General features: G+C 43.6%; 4 protein-coding genes and 4 non-coding genes across 8 annotated transcripts; 6 read left to right on the plus strand and 2 right to left on the minus strand.

Annotated features, from left to right (window-relative positions):
* Nucleotides 1–370: 370 nt before the first annotated feature.
* dcun1d1 (DCN1, defective in cullin neddylation 1, domain containing 1 (S. cerevisiae)) lies at nucleotides 371–3,669 on the minus strand. Its single transcript, XM_076144550.1, has 7 exons — nucleotides 3,608–3,669; nucleotides 2,693–2,906; nucleotides 2,433–2,601; nucleotides 1,653–1,783; nucleotides 1,483–1,565; nucleotides 1,279–1,375; nucleotides 371–1,024 (listed from the first exon to the last, which is right to left on the minus strand). Exons 1-7 carry the CDS (start codon nucleotides 3,608–3,610, stop codon nucleotides 948–950), a joined length of 774 nt encoding a protein of 257 aa, XP_076000665.1. The 5' UTR covers nucleotides 3,611–3,669; the 3' UTR covers nucleotides 371–947.
* A 362-nt stretch (nucleotides 3,670–4,031) lies between these two features.
* Nucleotides 4,032–5,709, plus strand: setd9 (SET domain containing 9). Its single transcript, XM_076144549.1, has one exon. The coding sequence runs from the start codon at nucleotides 4,082–4,084 to the stop codon at nucleotides 4,928–4,930; it is 849 nt and encodes a 282-aa protein (XP_076000664.1). The 5' UTR covers nucleotides 4,032–4,081; the 3' UTR covers nucleotides 4,931–5,709.
* Nucleotides 5,710–5,758: 49 nt separating this feature from the next.
* eif4a2 (eukaryotic translation initiation factor 4A2) lies at nucleotides 5,759–10,552 on the plus strand. The gene is made up of 11 exons (XM_076144548.1): nucleotides 5,759–5,860; nucleotides 6,694–6,751; nucleotides 6,857–6,989; nucleotides 7,250–7,389; nucleotides 7,758–7,926; nucleotides 8,019–8,128; nucleotides 8,462–8,605; nucleotides 8,980–9,117; nucleotides 9,236–9,325; nucleotides 9,589–9,668; nucleotides 9,750–10,552. Exons 1-11 carry the CDS (start codon nucleotides 5,832–5,834, stop codon nucleotides 9,892–9,894), a joined length of 1,236 nt encoding a protein of 411 aa, XP_076000663.1. The 5' UTR covers nucleotides 5,759–5,831; the 3' UTR covers nucleotides 9,895–10,552.
* Nucleotides 7,045–7,118, plus strand: LOC142994416 (small nucleolar RNA SNORD2). The gene has a single exon (XR_012961359.1). It is a non-coding gene; the product is annotated as a small nucleolar RNA SNORD2 (small nucleolar RNA).
* On the plus strand, nucleotides 7,608–7,683 carry LOC142994415 (small nucleolar RNA SNORD2). The gene has a single exon (XR_012961358.1). It is a non-coding gene; the product is annotated as a small nucleolar RNA SNORD2 (small nucleolar RNA).
* LOC142994414 (small nucleolar RNA SNORA81) lies at nucleotides 8,184–8,364 on the plus strand. The gene has a single exon (XR_012961357.1). It is a non-coding gene; the product is annotated as a small nucleolar RNA SNORA81 (small nucleolar RNA).
* Nucleotides 8,711–8,892, plus strand: LOC142994413 (small nucleolar RNA SNORA81). The gene has a single exon (XR_012961356.1). It is a non-coding gene; the product is annotated as a small nucleolar RNA SNORA81 (small nucleolar RNA).
* A 3,802-nt stretch (nucleotides 10,553–14,354) lies between the features above and the next one.
* LOC142994277 (lactosylceramide 1,3-N-acetyl-beta-D-glucosaminyltransferase A-like) lies at nucleotides 14,355–20,335 on the minus strand. Its single transcript, XM_076145024.1, has 2 exons — nucleotides 20,144–20,335; nucleotides 14,355–17,323 (listed from the first exon to the last, which is right to left on the minus strand). The coding sequence occupies exon 2, from the start codon at nucleotides 17,031–17,033 to the stop codon at nucleotides 15,870–15,872; it is 1,164 nt and encodes a 387-aa protein (XP_076001139.1). The 5' UTR covers nucleotides 17,034–17,323; nucleotides 20,144–20,335; the 3' UTR covers nucleotides 14,355–15,869.
* Nucleotides 20,336–21,724: the final 1,389 nt, after the last annotated feature.

A 21,724-nucleotide genomic window follows, 5' to 3' on the forward strand; every position in this document is an offset into this window, starting at 1 on the left:
GAATTCACATTTAGATCTATAGTCAGAAAATGTCAATTACTTCTGTCCAACAAAGCCCTGATCTGTCACCTCGCAGACGTTGCCATGACAGTCTCACCATCAATATTACAGAACCATGAACTCAAGAGCACTGACCTGGAATAGTAAAGCAAAGTTTAGCCTCCAAGAATAAAGTATGATTTAATATAAATCAGCAACAACACCGTGCACCCCTCGCTAGAAATGACACAACAAATTAAAAAACCTTTTCCATTGACGGTACAGGATGTCCTTGGATGATAACAGTAAATAATATAAAGATTATTAACATTGAACGTGCTCTCTTAACCGTTATCCATCCAAATCTGTACGCAGAAACACACAGGAAATATTAAAGATACCAAATCAAAAACATTTATTTATCTTTTTGACATTTGTGTCCAAGAAACAGCATTATGCTTTAAAATTACAATCAATGTTGTATACTGACTTGCCACACAAATGTATCAATAAAACAAAAACAGGAATCAGGAATGCACACAAGAGTATTAAAATTCAATATTTAAAGTGTGACCTCCCCTCATGGACCCCCTTGTATTTAGATTACAACTGAAAAGTGTCTATCTACGTGCTTTTGAACGGAGCCCAAAACGCATTCGATTAAATACTAGGCCGAATCAGCACGGTCCGAGATGTCGTCGACTCCTCTGTAGTTGGCTTAGGTACGCACAAAATCCCAATACTTTAGTTAAAAACTCCAAACCACCACAAATCAATTGACAAAGAGATTTGCCTTTTTTTTTTTATATATGTACATAACCACATATATATATAAAGTCTCTGTTGTGTAAAATATTTCAGTCCTGAGGGTTGAAAAGGCAACATAGATCTCAGCTCAGTGCGGGTCCCCCTGTTTCTCCGTCCAGTGCTCCTGTTGATGTTTTCCTTTCAGCCGGAGCAAAAAAACGTTACACCGCCGTGCTTTTGGTCCCGATGTGCGGCCGTGCAAACTCCACAAAGTCATCGATAAGGACCGGCCATGCTCCTGAGAAACACGCACGACACAAGACAAAACACAGGCGGTGAAGTCGTGGGCGAGGGTGTGATTAGTAGAAAGAGTTCAGGTTGAATACTTCAGGCACAAACAGAAGGGGGAAGGACGGATCGAGCTCTGACTTTCCACAAACATCAACTGTCCAATCGTAGCTTAGTAAGTTAATGATGAACTGATATGCAATGAATTACACACCCACACATACACACACTTTCTATCCAGCTGTGAATGAACGTCACACAAACCTTCCTCATCATAATTTGACATGTCGTCTGTGATCATTGTGCTGAAGTCTAATAAGAGGTTCCATGTGTCCTTGGGAATTGATCTTTTGTGGTGTTCCTGCAAAAAACGTGACAGAGACGGGAGAGACGGGAGAGAGAAAGGTCACTACAGGCGTGTGTTTACAGATTCCTTTTAATCAAGCAGACATGTTGTTCTTGACTTACAACTAAAAATTTGTTCCACAAGTCCAGGAACTTGAATCTTCCGGCCAGTACTAAATTCCAATATGCAATTGCCATTTCTAAATCTAAAAGGAGAAACAAATCAGGTGAGAAAAAAAGCGCCGTCTCGTGAAAGAAACAATTAGATTAGATGACCAACTCAAGTTTCTTACCCAAACCTTTCTGGCCAGGATTCTTGGCAAAATTAAATGTAAACTGGTAAAAGTCCTTAAATTTCCCTTGGTCCTTTAACTCTTGCTCCATTTTTGGCAGTTGAGCTTTAAGCTTCTCTATACTGTCACACCTGGAAACACACACAACAACGTTTTAGGGAGACAGGTGACTGATCTGACACGGAAACGGGCAACATGGGTGCTAGTATCACTCAATTACAAGTCATTTGTCAAACAGGAAATGAACAGATCAGCCTAGATTAGAAAACCTGGAATATCCAAACCTAGAAGTGATTTGGAATTGGAATGGTATGCATGCTTATTATGTATTGTACGTATTTGTAGGATTGAAATAAGCTTTGTAGTGAAAGGGCCTGTATCTGTATGAGGACACGGTCGATGTGGAGACGTAAACATGACCTGGAGTCAATATACAGATTTCAGGTTTATGCCACAATCCAACTACAACTCTGTTGTCGACTTTACGCAGCGTTCCTATTCGAAAGAGTCGCTGTAAACGCAGAGTGACCTCATTCACACATGCAGTCTTTCCCGGGAAAATGTCTAGGGGCGCTTCCTGCATTAGGTTCATGTGTGGAATGGGACATTCAGGGAAGTCTGTACCTCCAATTTCCAATCTTAAGACCCTGTGTCACTCCAGGTAAAACGGGGATGTGAGCGTGTTTGAGTTGGGTTGTTCCCGATTGTAGCTCTGTCTACGATCTGATAGGTTATCCCTCATTTCCCCTCTCATTTCCTCGCGTCTGGATCAACACTCACCCCTGCTCCGTCATGCCATCTATGAACTCCTGTTTGGAAAACTCGCACTGTGTCGCCGCCCTGAACTTCCAGGCTATGAGAAGAACACTGATACTGGCCGGATCCAAACCCAGGTCGTCGCAGAACTGCTGGATCCCATCGATACCGATCTTGTTGTCATCTTGAGGGTCTAAAGCGGCAAGAGTGCATAGAGTTAAAATCACTTTAACATGTGGAATCAAAGGATGGAGGTGAGTGAATGGGTGCTTTATGGTTCCTACCTCTGTATCTGCTGTAGAGTTGATCGAGTTTCTTCTTGTCTAAAGCTCCCTTTAGGTTCGAGACGTAGAGCTCTGGGTTTTGGAAAAAGTTGTCAGTGGCCACGTCTAGTTTCCAATCATTCTGTGACAGACAGGCCAGCGCGGTTTTCTCATTGGACTGAGTGAAAATCATGAACTGACGAACTTTATCCTTCTGTGAGGACTTCAGCTTGTTCTGCACAAAGACAAGAAACAGGAAACCTAGTGAGTATAAATCAAACACGTGACTTCTGAATGATTTCATGCAATACACACCTGTACTATTTGTCAAATTGGACTAGTGAACATTGGAAAAATAGGATACATGTCAATCTAGGCTATCAGATCATCTAGAACTTTATTCAAATGTTTGTTTAAGCTTTTAATCTACAATTTCCCAGAATCCAGACTCTTATTTACTTACATGGTTACTCACAACAATAAGCACTACTGACTTCTATAACACACACGCACACACGAAGCCAGCATCAAGGTGAAGCTCGTTAACTCCATCATCTCTGTACGCTGATTAGCATTGACAAGCAACACTGACAACACAGATTCATAGTATGTTGGCTGTCATCCCCGTTAACACACCCACCCCGCCATTAAAGCTAAACCCGTGTCCAGTTTTCTCCGTGACTCTCGTTATTCTACAATACGATTAATCGGTCGTGTCTGGCAATGTTGGCTAACGAGGCGAATTTGTTATATACTGTGTAAGCTAGCTGGCTAATGCTAGCGTACAGGGCAACGTTTGTTTTCATTCTACAAAGGGACAAGCTAACACTATGAGCGAGGATTCACATGTATGTTACTCATACTCATTTAATAATGTGCGTGTGTGAGACTCAGCTAAATCTGCAGCATCAAACACAGACTAAACGAGTTTTTTACCATGTTTGTCTTTGCACGACTCCTTTTCCACCCATCCAGCTGGCTAACGACTGAAATGTCTGTCGGACTTCCGGGAAAAATCGTCCAGCTAAAGTATTGCTCTTCAGAATAAAAGCACAGCCGTCACACTAATGATACGTCTTTAGTTAATAAACGTTCCTCTAAAAACGTCGGCGAGCGATTCCCTTCTTATATTCAGCCATATAGCCCCCATTCGAAGCAAGACATGACACTTATCTGCCCCGTGAGTCTGCATATAATATTTGAAACTCACAAAACCTATCGAGCACTGTTTTATTTTAACGTTTGTAACTACTCTTCCCTTCTAAAAGCGCTTTATCACACATTTAGATTAAATAATACTGTAGGAATTTCACAGTGGTGCATTTGTTTGGAAACAGCCGACCGGAAGTAGCTCCAGAAGTTGCGTCCCTCCAATACCCCCTGGTCCGTACTTGTCAAACGTCGCTCTGAATGTTTAGAACAGTCCTTAAAAGATTTCAGAACAAATGGAAATCGTACCGACACAGATTTGTGCCCTGGGTGATCCTGAATCTAACAGAAAACGAGAAGACTCTTCGACAAGTCAGAGGACGCGCCGAAGACAAGCTGCTCCCAGACGAGGAGGTGTCGGAGAGCCTGCTGAAGCTGCTCAGGCTGCTGGTCAGACCTCACAGGGCGGATCGTGGAGACCTCTGGGCGGCTCACACTCATTCCTTCACGGATGAAGAGCACTATGGAGGAAAGCGTGTGTGTGGACACGATGCCATGTTCCGATCTCTGGGGTTCTGCATTGAGCGCAGGCCCAGCACGTTGCCCTTTGCGGGATCTGGAGTGTTTGTGTCCAGAGGATCTGTTCCTAAAGGAGCCACAGTAGCCATGTACCCAGGCACAGTCTACCAGGCCTATGACCCCATCCTCCTCCAGTCCATCAGAAACCCTTTCGTGTTCCGATGCATTGATGGTGTCCTGATTGATGGGAATGATAAAGGTGTTTCTAAAATGGTGTACAAGTCGTGCAGTGGCAGGGACAGAATAGGTCCTTTCATGATGAGTGACACCAGCTGGCTGACCGCGACGCCACACAATCCACTTGCCGTTGGACAGTATGTGAACAATTGCTCCAACCGGTGGCCTGCCAATGTGTGTTACCAGGAGTATGACGTGCCTGAGGGGTTTCCCTTTGAGCTCCACCAGTATCTCCCCAACGTCAAGTACAGCCATGACACACAGAGGCCTTTACGCTGCGTAGTGCTGGTGTCACTCAGAGACATTAAAGCAGGAGAGGAACTTTTCTCCAACTACTACACCATTGTACGTTAACTGGATCCTGAAGAACATCAATTATGATCAAGAGTTAGGAAATTAAAATAGAGTTCCGTCTGTACCCTCAAAATTGAAGGGGGAAAATGATCTTATATGGTTTAATGAATAACTAAGAACATTTTGATATGGTAACAAGTTTCCTGTCGTCTAACTAGAAGCTTATAAAGAATATACATGCCCTGCAATTAGACTGGAAAAACAGGATCTGTGTGTGTGTGAGAGATACCTGACAGTTTGGTAATTCACTGATCACTACTTATAAAAAAAAAAGTTACACAATTTCCCATTGACCTCTGTGTTGTGAAACCATCAAAATCTCCTTCTAAAAACGTGATAACAAAAGTGCCTTTAAAACTGTAAAGGTGTCCATTTGCAACGTTATATTATAATATATAAAATGTAATGTTTAAATAGGACAAAAGTAATGACGCTTGCTCTATTCTAAAGTTTATTCATGATAAAACATACATCTTGTCTTTAAATGTCTCACGTTTGGAATTCGTGTAATCAAGTTGTTCAGTTTATGTAACGCCATTTTGGTTTGAGCATCAATAAATCTGGTCCCTAAATGTGACGCACCACCTTGTCAGGCGAGTTTTGACCTGCGAGACTCACTAGAGCAACCGCAGCACCTATTTTTACTGCAATATCATTCCGCCGAGAAACGTAGTCCCAGACGCTTTTCGCGTTTTTATTGTTAACCGAAACACGCTTCTGTATATAAATGAAATAAAATAACGTAAAACATAATGCAAATTATTTTACTAGCCGAGAGAGAATGTGTTGTTGGGCTAATATTGGCGTTACGTTAACCTGTGAAAGTAGTCCGGCTTTATAAAGCCGCTTGGCGTCGCCATCAACGATCTTTCCAGTCGCATGCTGAAGTTGGGAACGTACCATGTCTAGTGAATCTGCTGACTTCAACAGGTATAATCGCGTATTTCATGGCAATATTTACTCAGATATTTCGTTTTTATGTACATAAAAGCGCACGGAGTCGGTCTTTACTTTACACGGTGCTGAATTTATCGGGAAATGCGTCTTTATCTTGATAGGCGCTGTGTGCTAATGCTAAATTTTAGTATCCACATTAGCTAACCTGCAGCTACAACATAGCCATTTAAAGAGTTAACCGTCTCTTTTTTGACGTCGTGTGCATTATATATAAGTAGTCGTTTAGTTGTGATATTGACTTTTGCTTACGGTGTTCCGTACCCGCCCGAATTTAAGCGGGTAAATTAGGCCAGACTGCAGCTCGGGCCTAGTATCCTGTAAGCGGCACAGGCCCGACTGTCCGACATGTTGGCTATCGCCAAGCTCCATGTTGAAACACGCCGGAGGTGGGCTGACGCGCCCATAACCAGACATACCAGCTCCATGCGCAGGACCGTGGGCGGCTTTACCCCTCGTGAAACCCTTTTTCAGTTGATGACGTAACAGGCACGCGTGTCTGACGCTCCGCCATTCCGTAGAACTTTGCACGTGCATTGAGTGAAGTCCCGGACTTAGTAAGCGGATCTTCAGGGCGTTACCCAGGCAACTTTGACCCTTTGATGCTCTTAATGATATGATAGGGAATATGCGTCATGCGGCGTTTTGTTTGAGAGATTTTATAAAGTGATCACGGCCGTCTCACCCGACACGTGGTTGTGATTGTCTCATACCTTTATCACAGCTGGCCACCAATCCGCTAAATATGACTGTTACTTGAATATTAATGAGCTTTCCATTAAAGGTGAATATTGTTTTGTCTTCAACAGTTCAAGAGAGAGAGACCATGGCGGGCCAGATGGAATGGAGCCTGATGGTATCATCGAGGTAAATGCAGCTTGACCAGCAATTTAGATTAAAAGTAAAATTAACTTAAGGAAACATCATCTTCATGCTTCCACTCTCTGACCAGTGTCCTTTTTTGTCATATAGAGCAACTGGAATGAGATTACTGACAACTTTGACATGATGGCCCTGAAGGAGTCTCTCCTCAGGGGAATCTATGCCTATGGTTTTGAGAAACCTTCTGCCATTCAGCAGAGGGCAATCATCCCGTGCATCAAAGGTACGCCAAGCTTCAATTTACTGTTGCATTAAAGTTTTGCTAATGGAGTTAACTTGAGTGAAATGATGCTTTACCATCTTTCGGGACTTACTGTTCAATGGGGATAACTTTTTCTTTCACTGATCACTCAAAGCTCCTTACATTGGTTTGGTCGCATGTTTGTGTTAATGTGTGACTCGACTATCAAACCTCACATTTGGCTGCATGTTACACACTTTGCAATGCGAGTAAGCCTCACCTGTCTGTCTGTTTGCCATCAGGCTACGATGTCATTGCCCAAGCCCAGTCAGGCACTGGCAAGACGGCCACTTTTGCCATCTCTATCTTGCAGCAGCTGGACATAGAGCAGAAGGAAACTCAAGCTCTGGTCCTGGCCCCCACCAGAGAGCTGGCTCAGCAGGTATGCTGTTCCTGAGGTCACGCTTACCTTAGCAGTCTCTAACGACCTAGGCAGCATATTGCGGACAGTCACTCAAGTACTAAGGTATTATTTCCAAATCTATCAAACATTTGTTGATACAAGTGTCGTCTAAAGATTGGTGTAGTCCCTGTCCATGACTGCATTGGTCTGTAAGGTGATGTGGCGTCAGTACAAATGAATTGTTGGTTTGTGAACCTGAGTGACATGATGGCATACCATCTTTCGGGACTGACTCTATCATGGAGAGTTCCTTCTATTTTTCGCTGATCACTCAAATCGGCTCATCTTATTGTCATCACCGTCCTCTGCATGTTGCCCTGAACACATTTGTCTTTTCCACTCGTTAGATTCAAAAGGTAATCCTGGCTCTTGGTGACTACATGGGGGCGACCTGCCACGCCTGCATCGGCGGGACGAGCGTCCGCACTGAAATCCAGAAGTTCCAGGCTGAAGCTCCTCACATAGTGGTGGGCACCCCAGGACGTGTGTATGACATGATCAACAGGAAATCCCTGTGTAGGTATCATCACGGCCCTGTAGAGCAGCAGTGCACCGTTTCTATTGTAATGTTGCAGTGGTTTGACCTTCATTCCCCCATTTATCTGCAGCTTCAAAAATGATCAAGATGTTTGTTCTGGATGAAGCTGACGAGATGCTGAGTCGGGGTTTCAAAGATCAGATCTATGAAATCTTCCAGAAGCTGAACACAAGCATTCAGGTAGGTTTGGGTGCGACTACTACCTGGTTTGTCCCCTGTAAGTGTGTAAGTAACACTCTTCTGCATTAACAGAAGTCTGCTATAATTGTGTGATCCAGATTCGTCTGTTTGATGCAATAATGCTAGCAGGGTATTGCGCAGAAGGAGATGAAGGTGCACTGTGCTGAACATGAGATGTGGTGGAACCTCTTTCTTAATGTTCGTTGGCCTCTTTCTCGAGGTTCAGTGCTACAGATAACGTCTATGTTCAATGTGCCACTCTCCCGTTGTCACTTGTGGAGTCTTGTGGTGTTTCTATTGCACGGTGCAGCATTGATGGATGTTCTTCTTCAGGTGGTCCTGCTCTCCGCTACCATGCCAGCAGATGTGTTGGAAGTGACCAAGAAGTTCATGAGGGAGCCCATCCGCATCCTGGTGAAGAAGGAAGAGCTGACCCTGGAGGGCATCAAGCAGTTCTACATCAACGTGGAGCGAGAGGTTAGTGGGCGAGCTGCTGAAGCATTCGTTAGCCCTGTGTGTGTGTGTGTGTGTGTGTGTGTGTGTGTGTGTGTGTGTGTGTGTGTGTGTGTCTGCAGTACGTGTCACTTCTCTTTAAAGCACCCTGCTGGAACTGCAGGAGCCAAGCCTCAGGTTTGGCTCATGTGGCCGTGTAAGCATGGGTACACCAGGGAAGGAGAACAGAGCCACAGGGTCCTAAATGAGACAAGGAGGGACCTCTTTCTTAATGTCCAGTGTCCCTTGTCTCAAGATTCTGTGCGACAAGTCCATTCAGTAGTTCTTCATAGAGAATGTAACGATCGCTCTGGCCACGCTCTGAAACGTGACCTATTGTCTGTAACTGACCTCTGTAGGAGTGGAAGCTGGACACGCTGTGTGATCTGTATGAGACGTTGACGATCACGCAGGCCGTCATCTTCCTCAACACCAGGAGAAAAGTGGACTGGCTGACGGAGAAGATGCACGCAAGGGACTTCACCATCTCTGCTCTCGTAAGATCTGTTATGTTTCCAGCTCTGCGTGTTTGCACCTGAACACCATCTGTGTCGCCAGCTGTTCAGCGGTGATGGTGCACATTCCTTTAGTAAGACGGTCCTCCTCTCTCCACAGCACGGCGACATGGAGCAGAAAGAGCGCGACGTTATCATGAGGGAGTTCAGATCTGGATCAAGCAGAGTGTTGATCACTACGGATCTCCTGGTTAGTATTGGTTGACAAATAATGTTTGAAAGGTTTAATTGCGGCTGTGAAGGTAAAAACCCAAAATGTTATAATTCTGCGAGCGTCTCATGATGACTAAGCAGCAGCACCTTTTGGGAGAGTAGGGCCCGTGCTCCACAATGGTTTCCTCAAAGTAGGACTCTGTTACTTATTCATGGGCGACATTAACTAAACTGTGCTCTGTGTTCTGGCTTCTCTGGCCTCTGAGATTAACAAATGTAACTCAATTTTAAATTCTCAAGGCTCGTGGGATCGACGTGCAGCAGGTTTCTCTGGTCATCAACTATGACCTTCCTACAAACCGAGAGAATTACATTCATAGGTAAGTCACATTGTCCGCCGCACCCAAATCAAGTCACTTGTACTTAGGCGAGTCTAACCTGGCCGTCTTGTCTTCATTCAGGATCGGCCGCGGTGGCCGATTTGGCAGAAAAGGAGTTGCGATCAACTTCATCAACGAGGAGGACAAGAGGATCCTGCGCGACATCGAGTCATTTTACAACACAGCTGTGGAAGAGATGCCCATGAACGTGGCTGACCTGATTTGAGCTCTCGAGATCTCGTCCTCCCTGTTTTTTTGTTTAAACGCAGTTATAGCGATCGTCCACTTGCATTGTGCTTATATTATTCGAGAGGAAAAAAAAAAACTCTTCTCAATGCTAAAGTTTGGATCAGAATATGTTGGTGTGCGGTGAAGGGAGGTGTGTTTTTAATGGTGGTCCCTCTCGGACAGTTGTAGATTCTAACCTCGAACGGTCGGCCGGTCGGAGCTATAAAGCTATGGGGTCTGCAAACATTAAGGTCCTTATCAGGTATTTCTTTACATGTTCGATGACGTGTGTAGTAGATGTTCTCCACCGTTTGGTAACGTACTTGTGGACTAAAAGGTATAAGTGCTGTATAAAGTCAGCACACTTTGTTATGCTAACGTCTGTGCGATGTATTGTGGGTCCGCTTAGATGTTAGGCACTCATTTTGCACTGTAGACGCACTTGCTTTATTATCATCTTTTGTGAATGTGTTAATTTAAATGTACTATGTTTTTTATTCCACTCGCTCTAGCGTTTTCCTCGCTGCCCGGCCTTATGGGGCCGACGTGGTTTTAGCCTTTAGCAGAGTATATTGTCATTTATCTCTCTTGACTACCTTTCAGATTTCTTCTTCCCTGAATTGTATGAATGTCTTAATAAAATGAAATTGCTGTAATTGAAGTGTTTTCGTTTATTATATTCTAACTTCGTCCAATAGAGGGATTCTATAGAAACGGCTGTATCAGGGTTCACATTATTGTCCCTGTAATCTGCTCTTATGGAGAAATAAAAGTAAACCAACTGCAGCTTTATTTTTCAGTTGCTTAGAATACATGTAGTATAGCGCCATCTGCTGGCAGAAAGACCCAATCACAAGGGAATGGTTTAAACAAAAGCATTTGAGGAGGAACAACCTTAGTTCAGTTAAATGCATGCTATGAACGTTTTACAATCGGTTACTGCGGTTTTTGCTCAGTCAAATCTCATGTGAAACTTGGTGGCGTCAAAGCAAAGTTGAGATACACCTTCACACCCCTGCCCATGTAACAATGAGCTGGATGGTTGCCAGATCTGGGCCAATTATCAAGTTTCACAAGGGAGCCATCATTGGTTTACTTGTCGATTAGCCAATAGTGTTCACAGAATTGCTCCACTTATCTGCTCTAAGATTAGAAATTCTTGTCGCTTGGCGTCTGATAAGGGAACTATGCAATAAAAGACTTGTTTTGGGGTGATGAAAGTTTGCAAGGCGTGTATCTCGTAAAAGGTCTGAAGCTATATCTGAAAATCCATATTAAAGGCTTTCACAGCACTGTTGGTGTCTCCATGTTGACCTAAAAAGGGTTTTCATCAGTTTTTCCAGTTGGTCAGGATGTGGTGCCAGGATGTGGTGGTGTGGTTTCTGTTAACTTTTAGGTGTAAAGTTAACTCGAAATGATGTTCTATCAGCAGTCTTTTCGAGAATTGCACATAAAGAAGTATTAATACTGAGCTCTATTTAACACCAGCGTCCCCTTTAATTTGAGATTTTTTTTAAAACTCATTTAAATATTCTGCTTCCTTATACTTTGTCTGTTAGAGTTTAAACCTGGTGGGAAGAGAAGCAGATGTCAGAACTTGTTGCCAAATACGCATTTCTTCTGCATGCTGCTGCAGTTCTATCCCGACTCTGCAGTGCTGCACACAGTAGACAACAAACTGTTATGTAATGTCAAACTATTTAGCATATTATCGTCAATGCAAATGTTCTACCAAGGAAAGGGAATACAGACGAATAAATGCAAAAACATGAGCGCTGATGGCTGAAGACTGCTTTTGCATCCTCATGGGCCGAGTCTCTATTTATAAATCTCTAAACAATAGTGTAGTTTCTATCTGCAAGGGAAATTAAAACACCTTCCTTCACGATCCTCTCACTGCAGCAAACACACTTTGTCTGTCATTGTTAAATAAATATATGAATATGAAACCATTAGGCAATATGAGAGTCTATAGGTAATAAAGAAGAGGCCGCAGTTCAGTCAGCAGATGTAGACAGCTGGACATTGCAATTCTTTCTGTGAATAATATAATTCTACTTCATGTGTTGCCTTTGAAACAGAGCAGCTGTTTGGAGAACAGCTAATCCTGGCAACATCACATTTCAGGATGAGGTGCCAGACATAAACACTAAAAGAGAGGCGGGCTTAAGTGAGGAGACAGCAACATTTTACTGACTTTGAAAAGACACAGTGGCACAGATGCTGATTTCGGGTAAACATCAGGCATGTTGGTGAGAAACTGGTGTTACTGCAGCTGCTGTGGAGAGAATATAGATCAAAGCAGATAAAGGATAAACAATGCGTGCATGTAAAAGATCTGCAGATTAGACACCTACAGTACACAGGCTCAAGTCAGCCACGGCAATATCAAATATCAGGATTATAATACCATGATGTCATCCTGTAAATACTGATGGATAATACGGATGCGTCCACCCTACTGTGTCATCTCTACATAACCTGTGTTTGTCACCCTACTGTCTTCATTCACTTGAATATTACACAATAATACATCATTGCTGGACTTTCAAAGGTTTGTGTGACTACAAAGTATGTCTTACAAAGTTACAGTTGGTATTTCATGCAACTTCTAGAATGAGTCAGTCTTCCTTCCTTCCAGCTTTACAGGATCCTCATCTGAAGCCACAACATCAGATTTCTTTGGGGGAATAAATCTGGACATGAATCTTTGAAATACTCCTAAAACAATATGATAAATTCCGTTAATGTCTTGATTTTGTACTGAAATAATAACAAATAATAAAATAAAATAACAACGGTCTCATTGTTTCATTCAAAATTACGAGAAATAAAACTCGAAGAAAACATAGAAATTACAAATCAAAAACCAGACAAACCCACGAAACCAATTGTCTGTAAACGAATTTTGTAAAATTTCCCATGCGTCATCATCATTCCCATATGAGCCATTTTCCCTCCTACACGTCTCCATCTGACGGTACAGCAGCAGCTCAGCACAATTATTGATTACTCACTAACCTGTTTAGGCCGTATGACCTTTAAAATCTTTGTTATATCTTTTCCACGTATTTGGTCAAAGCAGGAAAAACTACTAATAATCTAAACTAATTAACGCCACCCAGTCACACATCTCCACCAGTGTGCCTGTCTGTGAGGGTTCAGCTCCACCGCCACAGTTATTACTGTCAGCAATGTGCCAGATGCCTCAGCGGATCAGACGCCGATGACTTTCTGGCAATGCTGAGTGTATTTCTGGCTCTACATGTCAAATGGAAAATGCCGAGACCAAAATAATAATGAGCAGTAATCTAGTGTGCGTACTAAGAGAGAACTACATGGAAGTCCAGTCTGCAATGCAAAAAGCTTTGTGTATTGCGTAATGTGTTTGTATTGGGTCATGTAACACTTCTCTGTTTGTACTGCCATAGCTTCAAACCGCTGCCTCAGATAGGATGAGGTCTGTTCTTTGCTCAAAGAAAAAGTTTCAGATGATTGTTCTCTATGACAGGATGTTAAACATCTCTGCAGAAAACATCTGGTTTCAGCGAGGTGTGAAGATCTGATGTGTGCTCTTATTTCCTGTTTGTCACTTCTATTCTCTTTCTGTACAGTACAAAACGACAACACCAGCCCAGACTAATGCAATCAAAATATACAACTCCAAACATTTAAATCAACATTTCAACAGGTTTTTTTTTTGTTTGTATACCAGTTGACAACCATATCAATAACATTAACATTTGCCTTTGACTAACGATTGATATGCTTGAATAAATATTCAAAAGAAATATCTTAGTATGCTCTAATAATAAGTATGATTACCACTGTAAAGCAGCAGCTGTGTGTAATAATGTGTTCTGGCTGCTGCTGTGTCAGAGGCCTAGTTTCATTCCTGTTACTACCTCCACCAAGGAGGAAGTCATTTTCACAGTTTCTTGTGTCTGCTTGTCGGCATGGTTAGAAAGAAATGTTACGAACCAGTTTTTCCCCTCTATTCCCGGGGCTCTTATGCGTCTCACACGCAGGCCAGACAATGTGGATGTCAACCATCTGCACTGAACACACACACAGGTAACCATGGATTGTCGAAACTAACAAGTCAGTGAATTAAAACCCACAATGCAATTTGTGTTTGATCATTAGAGAAAGTCACACATTGAGCAGTGAGATGTGCTTAGCAGCTATGTGGCCTTTGACAGAATTAACAACCTCTTGCAACTCCTCACTTAGATTTAAACTTTTAAACTTGTTAACGTACTTAAACCAAAGATTAAAACTCAAAATGTCATACAAATATTACATATTTATAGAGATATCTTTAAGAATGTACCTGGAAAGTAATAAACACAGATTTAAAAGCATCTATAACTGTTTGTTTATCTAGCACTTAGAGATAATGACATGGATATGTACTCTTTGGATGTACAAATAAACATTGCCTGTGTACTTAGCAGGTTAATGATCAGAGGAGAGATGTTTATTTTGGGAGAACAAAGACATTCCAACATGCATGTGGGTAACGTTTCTTTAATTGTCTCGCTTTCACAATTACTACAAATTGAAATAGATCACATATCTGGGTCGAGCTGACATCGTGTGGTGTTACACTTTGCTGTTTCCTGAGCTCATGTTTCCTGATACACTTACAGCTCTGCAGAGAACAACTACTACTACTTCTACTACTACCAATAACATTAACACACACATCTATCTTTCACTGCCTCCCATTTGTCCTTAACAAGAGTGATGACTTTGTTTCATTCAAATTTTTGGGATTCCGATTGCAAAAACGATGATCTTCGTTACAATAATATTGTCTTTGTTCCGTTTTGTTGCTCTGCTACGGCATCATAATACGCTCATCATGTGACTGTTCCACATTTGACTTTGCTATGTGGAATTTTACACTTAGTGACATGTTGATATTTTTAGCACCCACACTGACTCAACTTGTGTGTTGCTCACAGTGAATCACACACAAGGCTTTTTATGCACGATTGGTTAAAACCTGTCTGCCATCATTTTATGAGCATATAACATACAGATATTGAGCTTTTGTGTATTTTTCCTCCAGATTAGATGAGTGAAGATGTTGCCTGTTGTGTTCAGCCTTTTGAGAGAGCATCCAAATAGTAATATCATTCAGTGTTATCTCATTTTTCAGTGACATCGTTGAGGGTTTAAAGATCTTTGGCGCCTGTGTTTTTGGCTCATTCTGTCTCTGTTGGTAATGCAATGATTGATACCTACGTTACATAACATTCCCACACAATTCACCCCCAGCTTCACCCATGGCAGCAAAACCTTTCCTCATTCAGCTCAATGTTCAGTTTTGGTCAAGTTTAAATTCCAGTCTGCGCTCTTTACACATAAAGTTCCTGTGTGAACAAGTTCGAAAAGCTCAGATCAGTCAACAACAACCCAGGAGAACTTGCACACGTGGAGGTTAAAAACTCTAGAAAGGCTGAGTGATGGATTCCAATGCAAACCTGTTTTTCTGGAACATTGTTTTAAGAGAAATCAAAACACCAAAAGAAACCATCCAAACCTGCAACGTAACCCACTGTCCGTCTGAGTGTGTATTCTGAACATTCCATACTAAATATCCTATTTCCAGAGGAGGTACAGAACTTGTAGGACACTGAAAGAACCAAGCAGAAGCAGAAGTTGACATGAATTCACACTGACCAGAGTGGAAACCAGAAACTATTGGGGTGGAGCAACACTTTAAGCTGCTAAGACCACAACTGAGTAACAATGTGGGCCCTCTGATTTTCACAGTAAAACTTAACTCCTCTCTCTTTGGCAACAGGAAACAGAAGCTCCAGCGTGTCGTCTGTCACTGGTTGTCCAACTGGAAGGACTGAGGTAATAGTTGCAGTCGTGATCCTCATTTTATGGTGAACTGAGAAAACGCTCTCTCTCTGTCACATACTCATGTGCGTCCACATACACACACTCGAGATAATACTACAACAACGCTGCCTTGCATGGGTACGTGTCCACATAATAGGGTTTACAAAGCAGAGCCAGTTTGGCCACGGTGCAGTACAGCCTTCCTATAAGTCCAGAGGTCCTTTGCTTCACCCGCGGGTGTGTCGCTGCCTTCCAGAGGTCGTGGATGTCCTCCACATGACTGTGTGAGGTCATCATTCGATCATAGATACACGTGTGGTAGGGCGCCTTGCCTTCCCCTGAGAAGTAGACGTGCTCCTGTGGTGACACGCCCATTGCATTAGCGCAGATGCCCATGAACACGTCATCTATGTGGAGCGATGCGTTCATGGTCAGCGTGGCTTGGTAGATTTTATCTGCCACATCACTGGAAACCACATAACCCGCACCGGCTGTGTAGTCAGGGTAGGACAACCATGGGTACATTTCAGGGGACACGTAGTACTTGCTGCTCTTGTTGCGGATGGGAGGCGATCCTTTGTGGACGCGGCCGATCCAGAAATCTGTGACGCCTCTCCTGCTCATCCTCTGCAGGTAACTCACCAGGTTGGGCATGTGGACAAAGACGTCATCGTCGGCAGTCATGAGGAAGCGGGCGTGTGCGCAGGAGCGGTGCATCCAGTGGAATTGAAGGATCAGCTTCAGTGTCAGGTTGTGAAACGAATCTAAAAAGTCTTGCTGGATCAGATCACCATAGAGACGATCCTCGTGGGCAAGCTCCTGCTGGAAGCCCACTTCGCTCCTCTTGCTCCACACGGGCTCCCCCTTCTTGGTCACAGGCGCCCCTAAGGCGAAGACCACCTTGACTGTCACTCCCAGGGCCTTCTGGATAAAGGTCTCATTCCCCCAGGTGGATCTGATGGCATTGCGCCTCTCAATGTTCTCTGGGGAGGATTTGACAAAGAGCAGTAGGAGGACATCCTTGCCGGTGCACTTATCAGGGTGATCCAACAGGTAGTGGAAGTTGCTGAAGCGCCTGGCCTGCTCACGTGGGATGGTGAAGGTCTTGTTGATGGCAGTGAATCGGTTGACCAAGTAGCGGTACGAGTAGGACTTGACGTGGCCCAACGCGCTGCTGTCCAACTGCTCCCAGCAAACCATCACCATTGACAGGAACATGCACGTCGTCATGAGCAGCACACACTTACATTTCCGGATTCGCCGAAGATTCACAAACATCCTCAAATCTGGTCACCCGCCTCTTCTTCTTCCTGTCGTGGTCTCTGTCAGGTGTGTGGGGGAGGGGAGACGGGGGGCGTGAAAAGTGCAAATGTCAATCTTGAGCCTCTGAGCAGGACTTGGTGAGTCTTCCATCCTAGATGTTCCACATTCAGCAAGAGGCACGAGTGTCACCGGGTGTGCTTAGGAATGTCTCCTTGGTCACACAGTCACCACTCTGCTGGACTCACAGTCACCCTGCATCACTGTCGCATGTGATTCCTCTTTTCACCCATGAAGCAGCAGTCGCTCTGATAAGAAAAAGTACATTGGTGTCATAAATTGTCCCATAACTCATTGTAATGCCAGATAAAAAAAGGAGAACACAAAGGAGCTCAGCTGAGTATTACAGGAACGTAAAAGGGGAAGTGTGGAAACACTGGATTTCACAGATGACTTCCACATTTGGTGATTTCTTGCTTCATGCCATGAGTTTACCAACAGATGAGCCATCGATAGATAGATAGATAGATAGATAGATAGACAGACAGACAGACAGACAGACAGACAGACAGACAGACAGATAGATAGATAGATATATAGATTTAATATTTATGTTCTAAATACAAAAACGTCCGATCAAAAAACTGTTTAACTTCCAGTGTTGCTTACATCTTTGTCAGACTCTCAAGGTACTTAAATAAACAACAGAGAAGTCATTAAGGTAACACAGTTATGACAGCGATGTACTCTAAAAACACACACACATCTCTCTCTCTCTCTGTGTATGTGTGTGTCTAGACAGAGCAGCACACTGAGAGTATGTGAAGTACTGGTTGGTTGGTTGCACTGGGGCGCTGGCTGCATTCAGAGGTGTTTTTGTGTTAGCGGTAGTAGCATTAGCTGAAAAGTCCAAACTTAGCAGGGGCGCTGTTGGACTGAATGCGAAAAGCCAACGCAGCAGATGTGTCCTCGCAGGCTTCGGTCATAATGGAGGGTTTAAGGTGCAGACCCACTGAAATCGCTGAGAGTCGTGGAAACGCACCGGGACACAAAGCACAGCGCCAGAACAGCACCGGAGCACAATGCAGGATGAGAATAGCTCACTTCCGCACGGGACCTGGACTGAAACCAAGGGAGGGATCATGATGGGCCCGGGGCCTGGGACTCCCTCTGCACCCTGAGAGCTTTTTTAAACATCATTTCATGGCCTGTGCCTAATGGGGTCGCTGGCTCAGAATGGCTCAGTGTCTCTCTGCCCGACCAGAGTAGAAACACAGGCTGAACTCTGGTTCACACTGGCCGCCAGAAGCCAACTCTGTACACACACACATTACTCTGTACTAGCTTACATTACTACATTACTCATTATTATGAGCATTTGGCAGACGCTTTTATCCAAAGCGACTTACATTACATTACCACCCTTAGCAGAGGGGGGAGCAATTGAGGGTTCGGTGCCTTGCTCAGGGGCACCTCGGCAGGGACTCGAACCGGCTACCCTCCGGTTCCCAAGCGGAAGCTCTACCCACTGAGCTACTGCCATACACGCACGACACACTTATGCAACACACATTCCGGCACTTAAGGGTTGGTCATAAATCTGTAGGCTCTGCCAGACCAGTGACTGATTACCAGCACACAGATCAGTTCCTTTTTATTTTATTTTTTCATTTTATTTTGCATTTCTGGTTCCTTTTTTCTCTCTCTCTGTTTCTCCCCTATCTCTCTCTCTCTCTCTATCACAACCTACGATGCGATCTGTACTAGCCTACATTGCTGTTTGACATCATCCTGTAGTATGTATGTGCCTACTTGTACTCTACCTCAGGGTCTATGTATAAAGTTCAACAACAATAGTAGGGATAACACTACCTTCCTCCCTTCTCTCTCTCTCCTCTTTCCCCTCTTTCTATATAAAAAATTGATCTCCAAAATATCCTACACCTGTATGCACAATGTCATGTACAATGTCTGCTTCAATAAAAACAAATAGGAAAAAAAATAAAAAATCTGTAGGGTTATACGCGTTACTCTTGTCAGTGTGTTAACTTATCAAAGAGATACACCCACTCACACACCTCTTGGACTTCAACCCACACTGTGTATGAATAATGGGAACGTTTATGAGGATGATTCATTTCAAGTCCAATTAAAGATACTGTTTACGATGCAGTAGAGCTGTTGTCAGGCGGTGCAACATTACATTCATACTTTGATAATAATGTAATTATCACATACTGGAACACACGGCAGGATTTTGCGCAGCACTTCCTCCCATTCATTCTGGGATTGAGCTACAAGAGAGCTGTGACACACTTCAATACCAATGATCAGAGACATGAAAACACAGTAGTTACGTCTTTAGGTTATACATACATATTTGGACTAGATGAAAGGCCCTGAGGGACAGGGTCACTGTCTGTTACAGTCGCTCGGTTTTCACCATGAGAGACAACAGAGACAGCAAACTTGACTCGGACTTAAGCTTGACTTAAGGGGTGTAATTGTTATATTTATGTAAAAAATGTGGCCTGTAAACATTTGCAAACGGTAAATACTCTTTGCATCTTGATGACATGTGAGCAGTCCTGTGAGTAAACGCTGGTGGGTGATATTTGCTTATAAGTACATTGGCGAGCAACAGGTGCACAGCAGTGGGACGGTCCGACACAACGTTTTACCATCTTGAAGAGACAGTTTAAGACATTTGCTCATGTCATATATATCATAACAAATCTCAGGTTAATGTTAATGTTATTTTTTCCATACAGTGTCAATGAGCTATAGGAAGATCTGCAGCTGTATTGACTGAGGGTGTCACCATGATCGAGCCTTTGGAAACAGGTTGTACAACTCTTCGATCCGAATGCCGTGCTGATCTACGGGAACGAGGCGAACGCGAGACCACCGAGCTCTGACCTCACACTCTGTCTGTATATCTTTCTGTCTGTCTGAACCACATCTACAACAAGCGGCGTGAAAGTGAACCAACTCACCGGCATGTCTCAAAAGTCACCGTTTGTATAAATAGATTTCAAACTCTGACAGACAAAGGGAGGGAGAGAGAGAGAGAAAGAGAGAGAGAAAGAGAGAGGGAGTGAAAAGCATCAAGGCAACCGAATACTCACCGGTCAAAAGACCTGGGTGTGTGTGTGTGAATCCGGGGCAGGGGTGGCGGCCTCCTTACCCCTTTCTTCTTATTTTTCTTCTCCAGGAGGAAAAGACTTGTCAGAATCAGCCAAAGCCTCAGTGTGTGTGAGTTTGTGTGTCTTTCTGAGCCTCACTCCGCCCTGAGTGTGTGTAGTCTGAAAGTTGCTTGTAAATGTGTTGGTTGCTTCCCTCCCTCCCCCCCTCCCTCCTACCCAACCCCTCTCTCTCTCTCTCTCTCTCTCTCTCTCTCTCTCTGTCTGTGTGTGTGTGTGTGTGTGTGTGTGTGTGTGTGTGTGTGTGTGTGTGTGTGTGTGTGTGTGTGTGTGTGTGGGGGGGGTAGTAAAACGGTTGGGTCGGGATGTGGGGGTGGGGGAGTACATTAGGTTCAGCTCTGGCTGAAACTAGTTTTCCGCTTTCTTTCTGTTGAGAACGTTTCTGCAACCATTGGAGTTTTAAAGAATGTATAATTATATTTTTTCATCCTTAAAGACACAGTTACACACAGATTATGTTCCTATCATCAACTTTATTGTTTTTTTTAATGAATATACACTCTCCTGAATTTGATTCATGCAACACATTCCCAAAAAAAGTTGGGGCTGGGGCAATGCAAGACCGGAATGCTGTGGAATGTTCCAAAACATGTGGAATGTTCCAAAACATTCCACAGGTTCACAGGTAACGGGTGATGCAATCCTCACTGGGTATAAAGTGAGAGGCTCGGCCGTTTAAGAGCAAGGAAGGTTTGAGGTTCAACCATTTGTGTAGATCTCAATCCTCCGGCCTGCTTGTGTGTTGATGTCATCACTTAGGCTCGGGAATACTTTGGAAAACTACTGTCAGTAAACACACTTTAGCACTGCATGAATAGTGAACCACACAATGAGGAAACCACACATCAACGACATCCAGACACACACCACTTACACTCCTGTGGCCACACTGACGCACGGTGGAAACATGTGTGTGAGTGTGTCTGAGGAGTCGACCTTTCAGAAATGTGGTAAAAGAGTTTTTGTCAATAATGGAGGTTGTGTTGGTGCCGATGGAAAGTTGGAAAGATTTCTACATTTGATTTTTAGTCGGAGGCCCGTCTGGGATGTAAAATAAAATGAAAAAATAAAAAGGAACTGTTCAGGTAAGAGAGAAACGGTTGCCATCTCTGATAGAACTTGTCAGTGTGGTCCCTCATAGTGTACTTGATTTTCCCGAGTTTAAGAAAATACATTGTATCCTTCAGCCATTGCGAAATAGAGGGAGGGGTGAGGGATTTCCAATGCAGGAGCAGGCGTCGTCTCAACGAGCAAAGAGGTGAACGTGATCATCTCCTTTGGTGGGGTGTTTAATTGGTGTAGGTCATATGGAGTGCCGAAGATGGCAATATGAGGGGAGGGTTGAACTTGCATTCCCAGTATGGTGGACAGTGTGTTGAAGTAACCCACCCAGTAGTTGAGGAGCCTGGGGCAGAGAAAAAACTTGTGGCTTAGGTTACAGTGAGGCATCGAACATCTATTTCATTTGTCTGTCTGTTTGTACTGTACCCACTGTACCCCTCAACA

This window comes from Genypterus blacodes, unplaced genomic scaffold (genome assembly GCF_046128005.1).
Source record: "Genypterus blacodes isolate CSIRO-AG114 ecotype Tasmania unplaced genomic scaffold, CSIRO-AGI_Gbla_v1 ptg000029l_1, whole genome shotgun sequence".
Taxonomy (NCBI): domain Eukaryota; kingdom Metazoa; phylum Chordata; class Actinopteri; order Ophidiiformes; family Ophidiidae; genus Genypterus; species Genypterus blacodes.

Bases quoted from the DNA above. Each gene is read 5' to 3' on its own strand.
- LOC142994277 (XM_076145024.1), bottom strand. From the start codon at position 17,033: ATGTTTGTGAATCTTCGGCGAATCCGGAAATGTAAGTGTGTGCTGCTC.
- setd9 (XM_076144549.1), top strand. From the start codon at position 4,082: ATGTTTAGAACAGTCCTTAAAAGATTTCAGAACAAATGGAAATCGTAC.
- eif4a2 (XM_076144548.1), top strand. From the start codon at position 5,832: ATGTCTAGTGAATCTGCTGACTTCAACAG. The intron at 6,990-7,249 runs GTACGCCAAGCT...GTTTGCCATCAG, and splicing joins AATCATCCCGTGCATCAAAG to GCTACGATGTCATTGCCCAA. The intron at 9,326-9,588 runs GTTAGTATTGGT...TAAATTCTCAAG, and splicing joins TGATCACTACGGATCTCCTG to GCTCGTGGGATCGACGTGCA.
- dcun1d1 (XM_076144550.1), bottom strand. The intron at 1,784-2,432 runs GTGAGTGTTGAT...GTGTGTTTCCAG, and splicing joins GATGGCATGACGGAGCAGGG to GTGTGACAGTATAGAGAAGC. The intron at 1,025-1,278 runs GTTTGTGTGACG...CGTGTTTCTCAG, and splicing joins GTCAAATTATGATGAGGAAG to GAGCATGGCCGGTCCTTATC.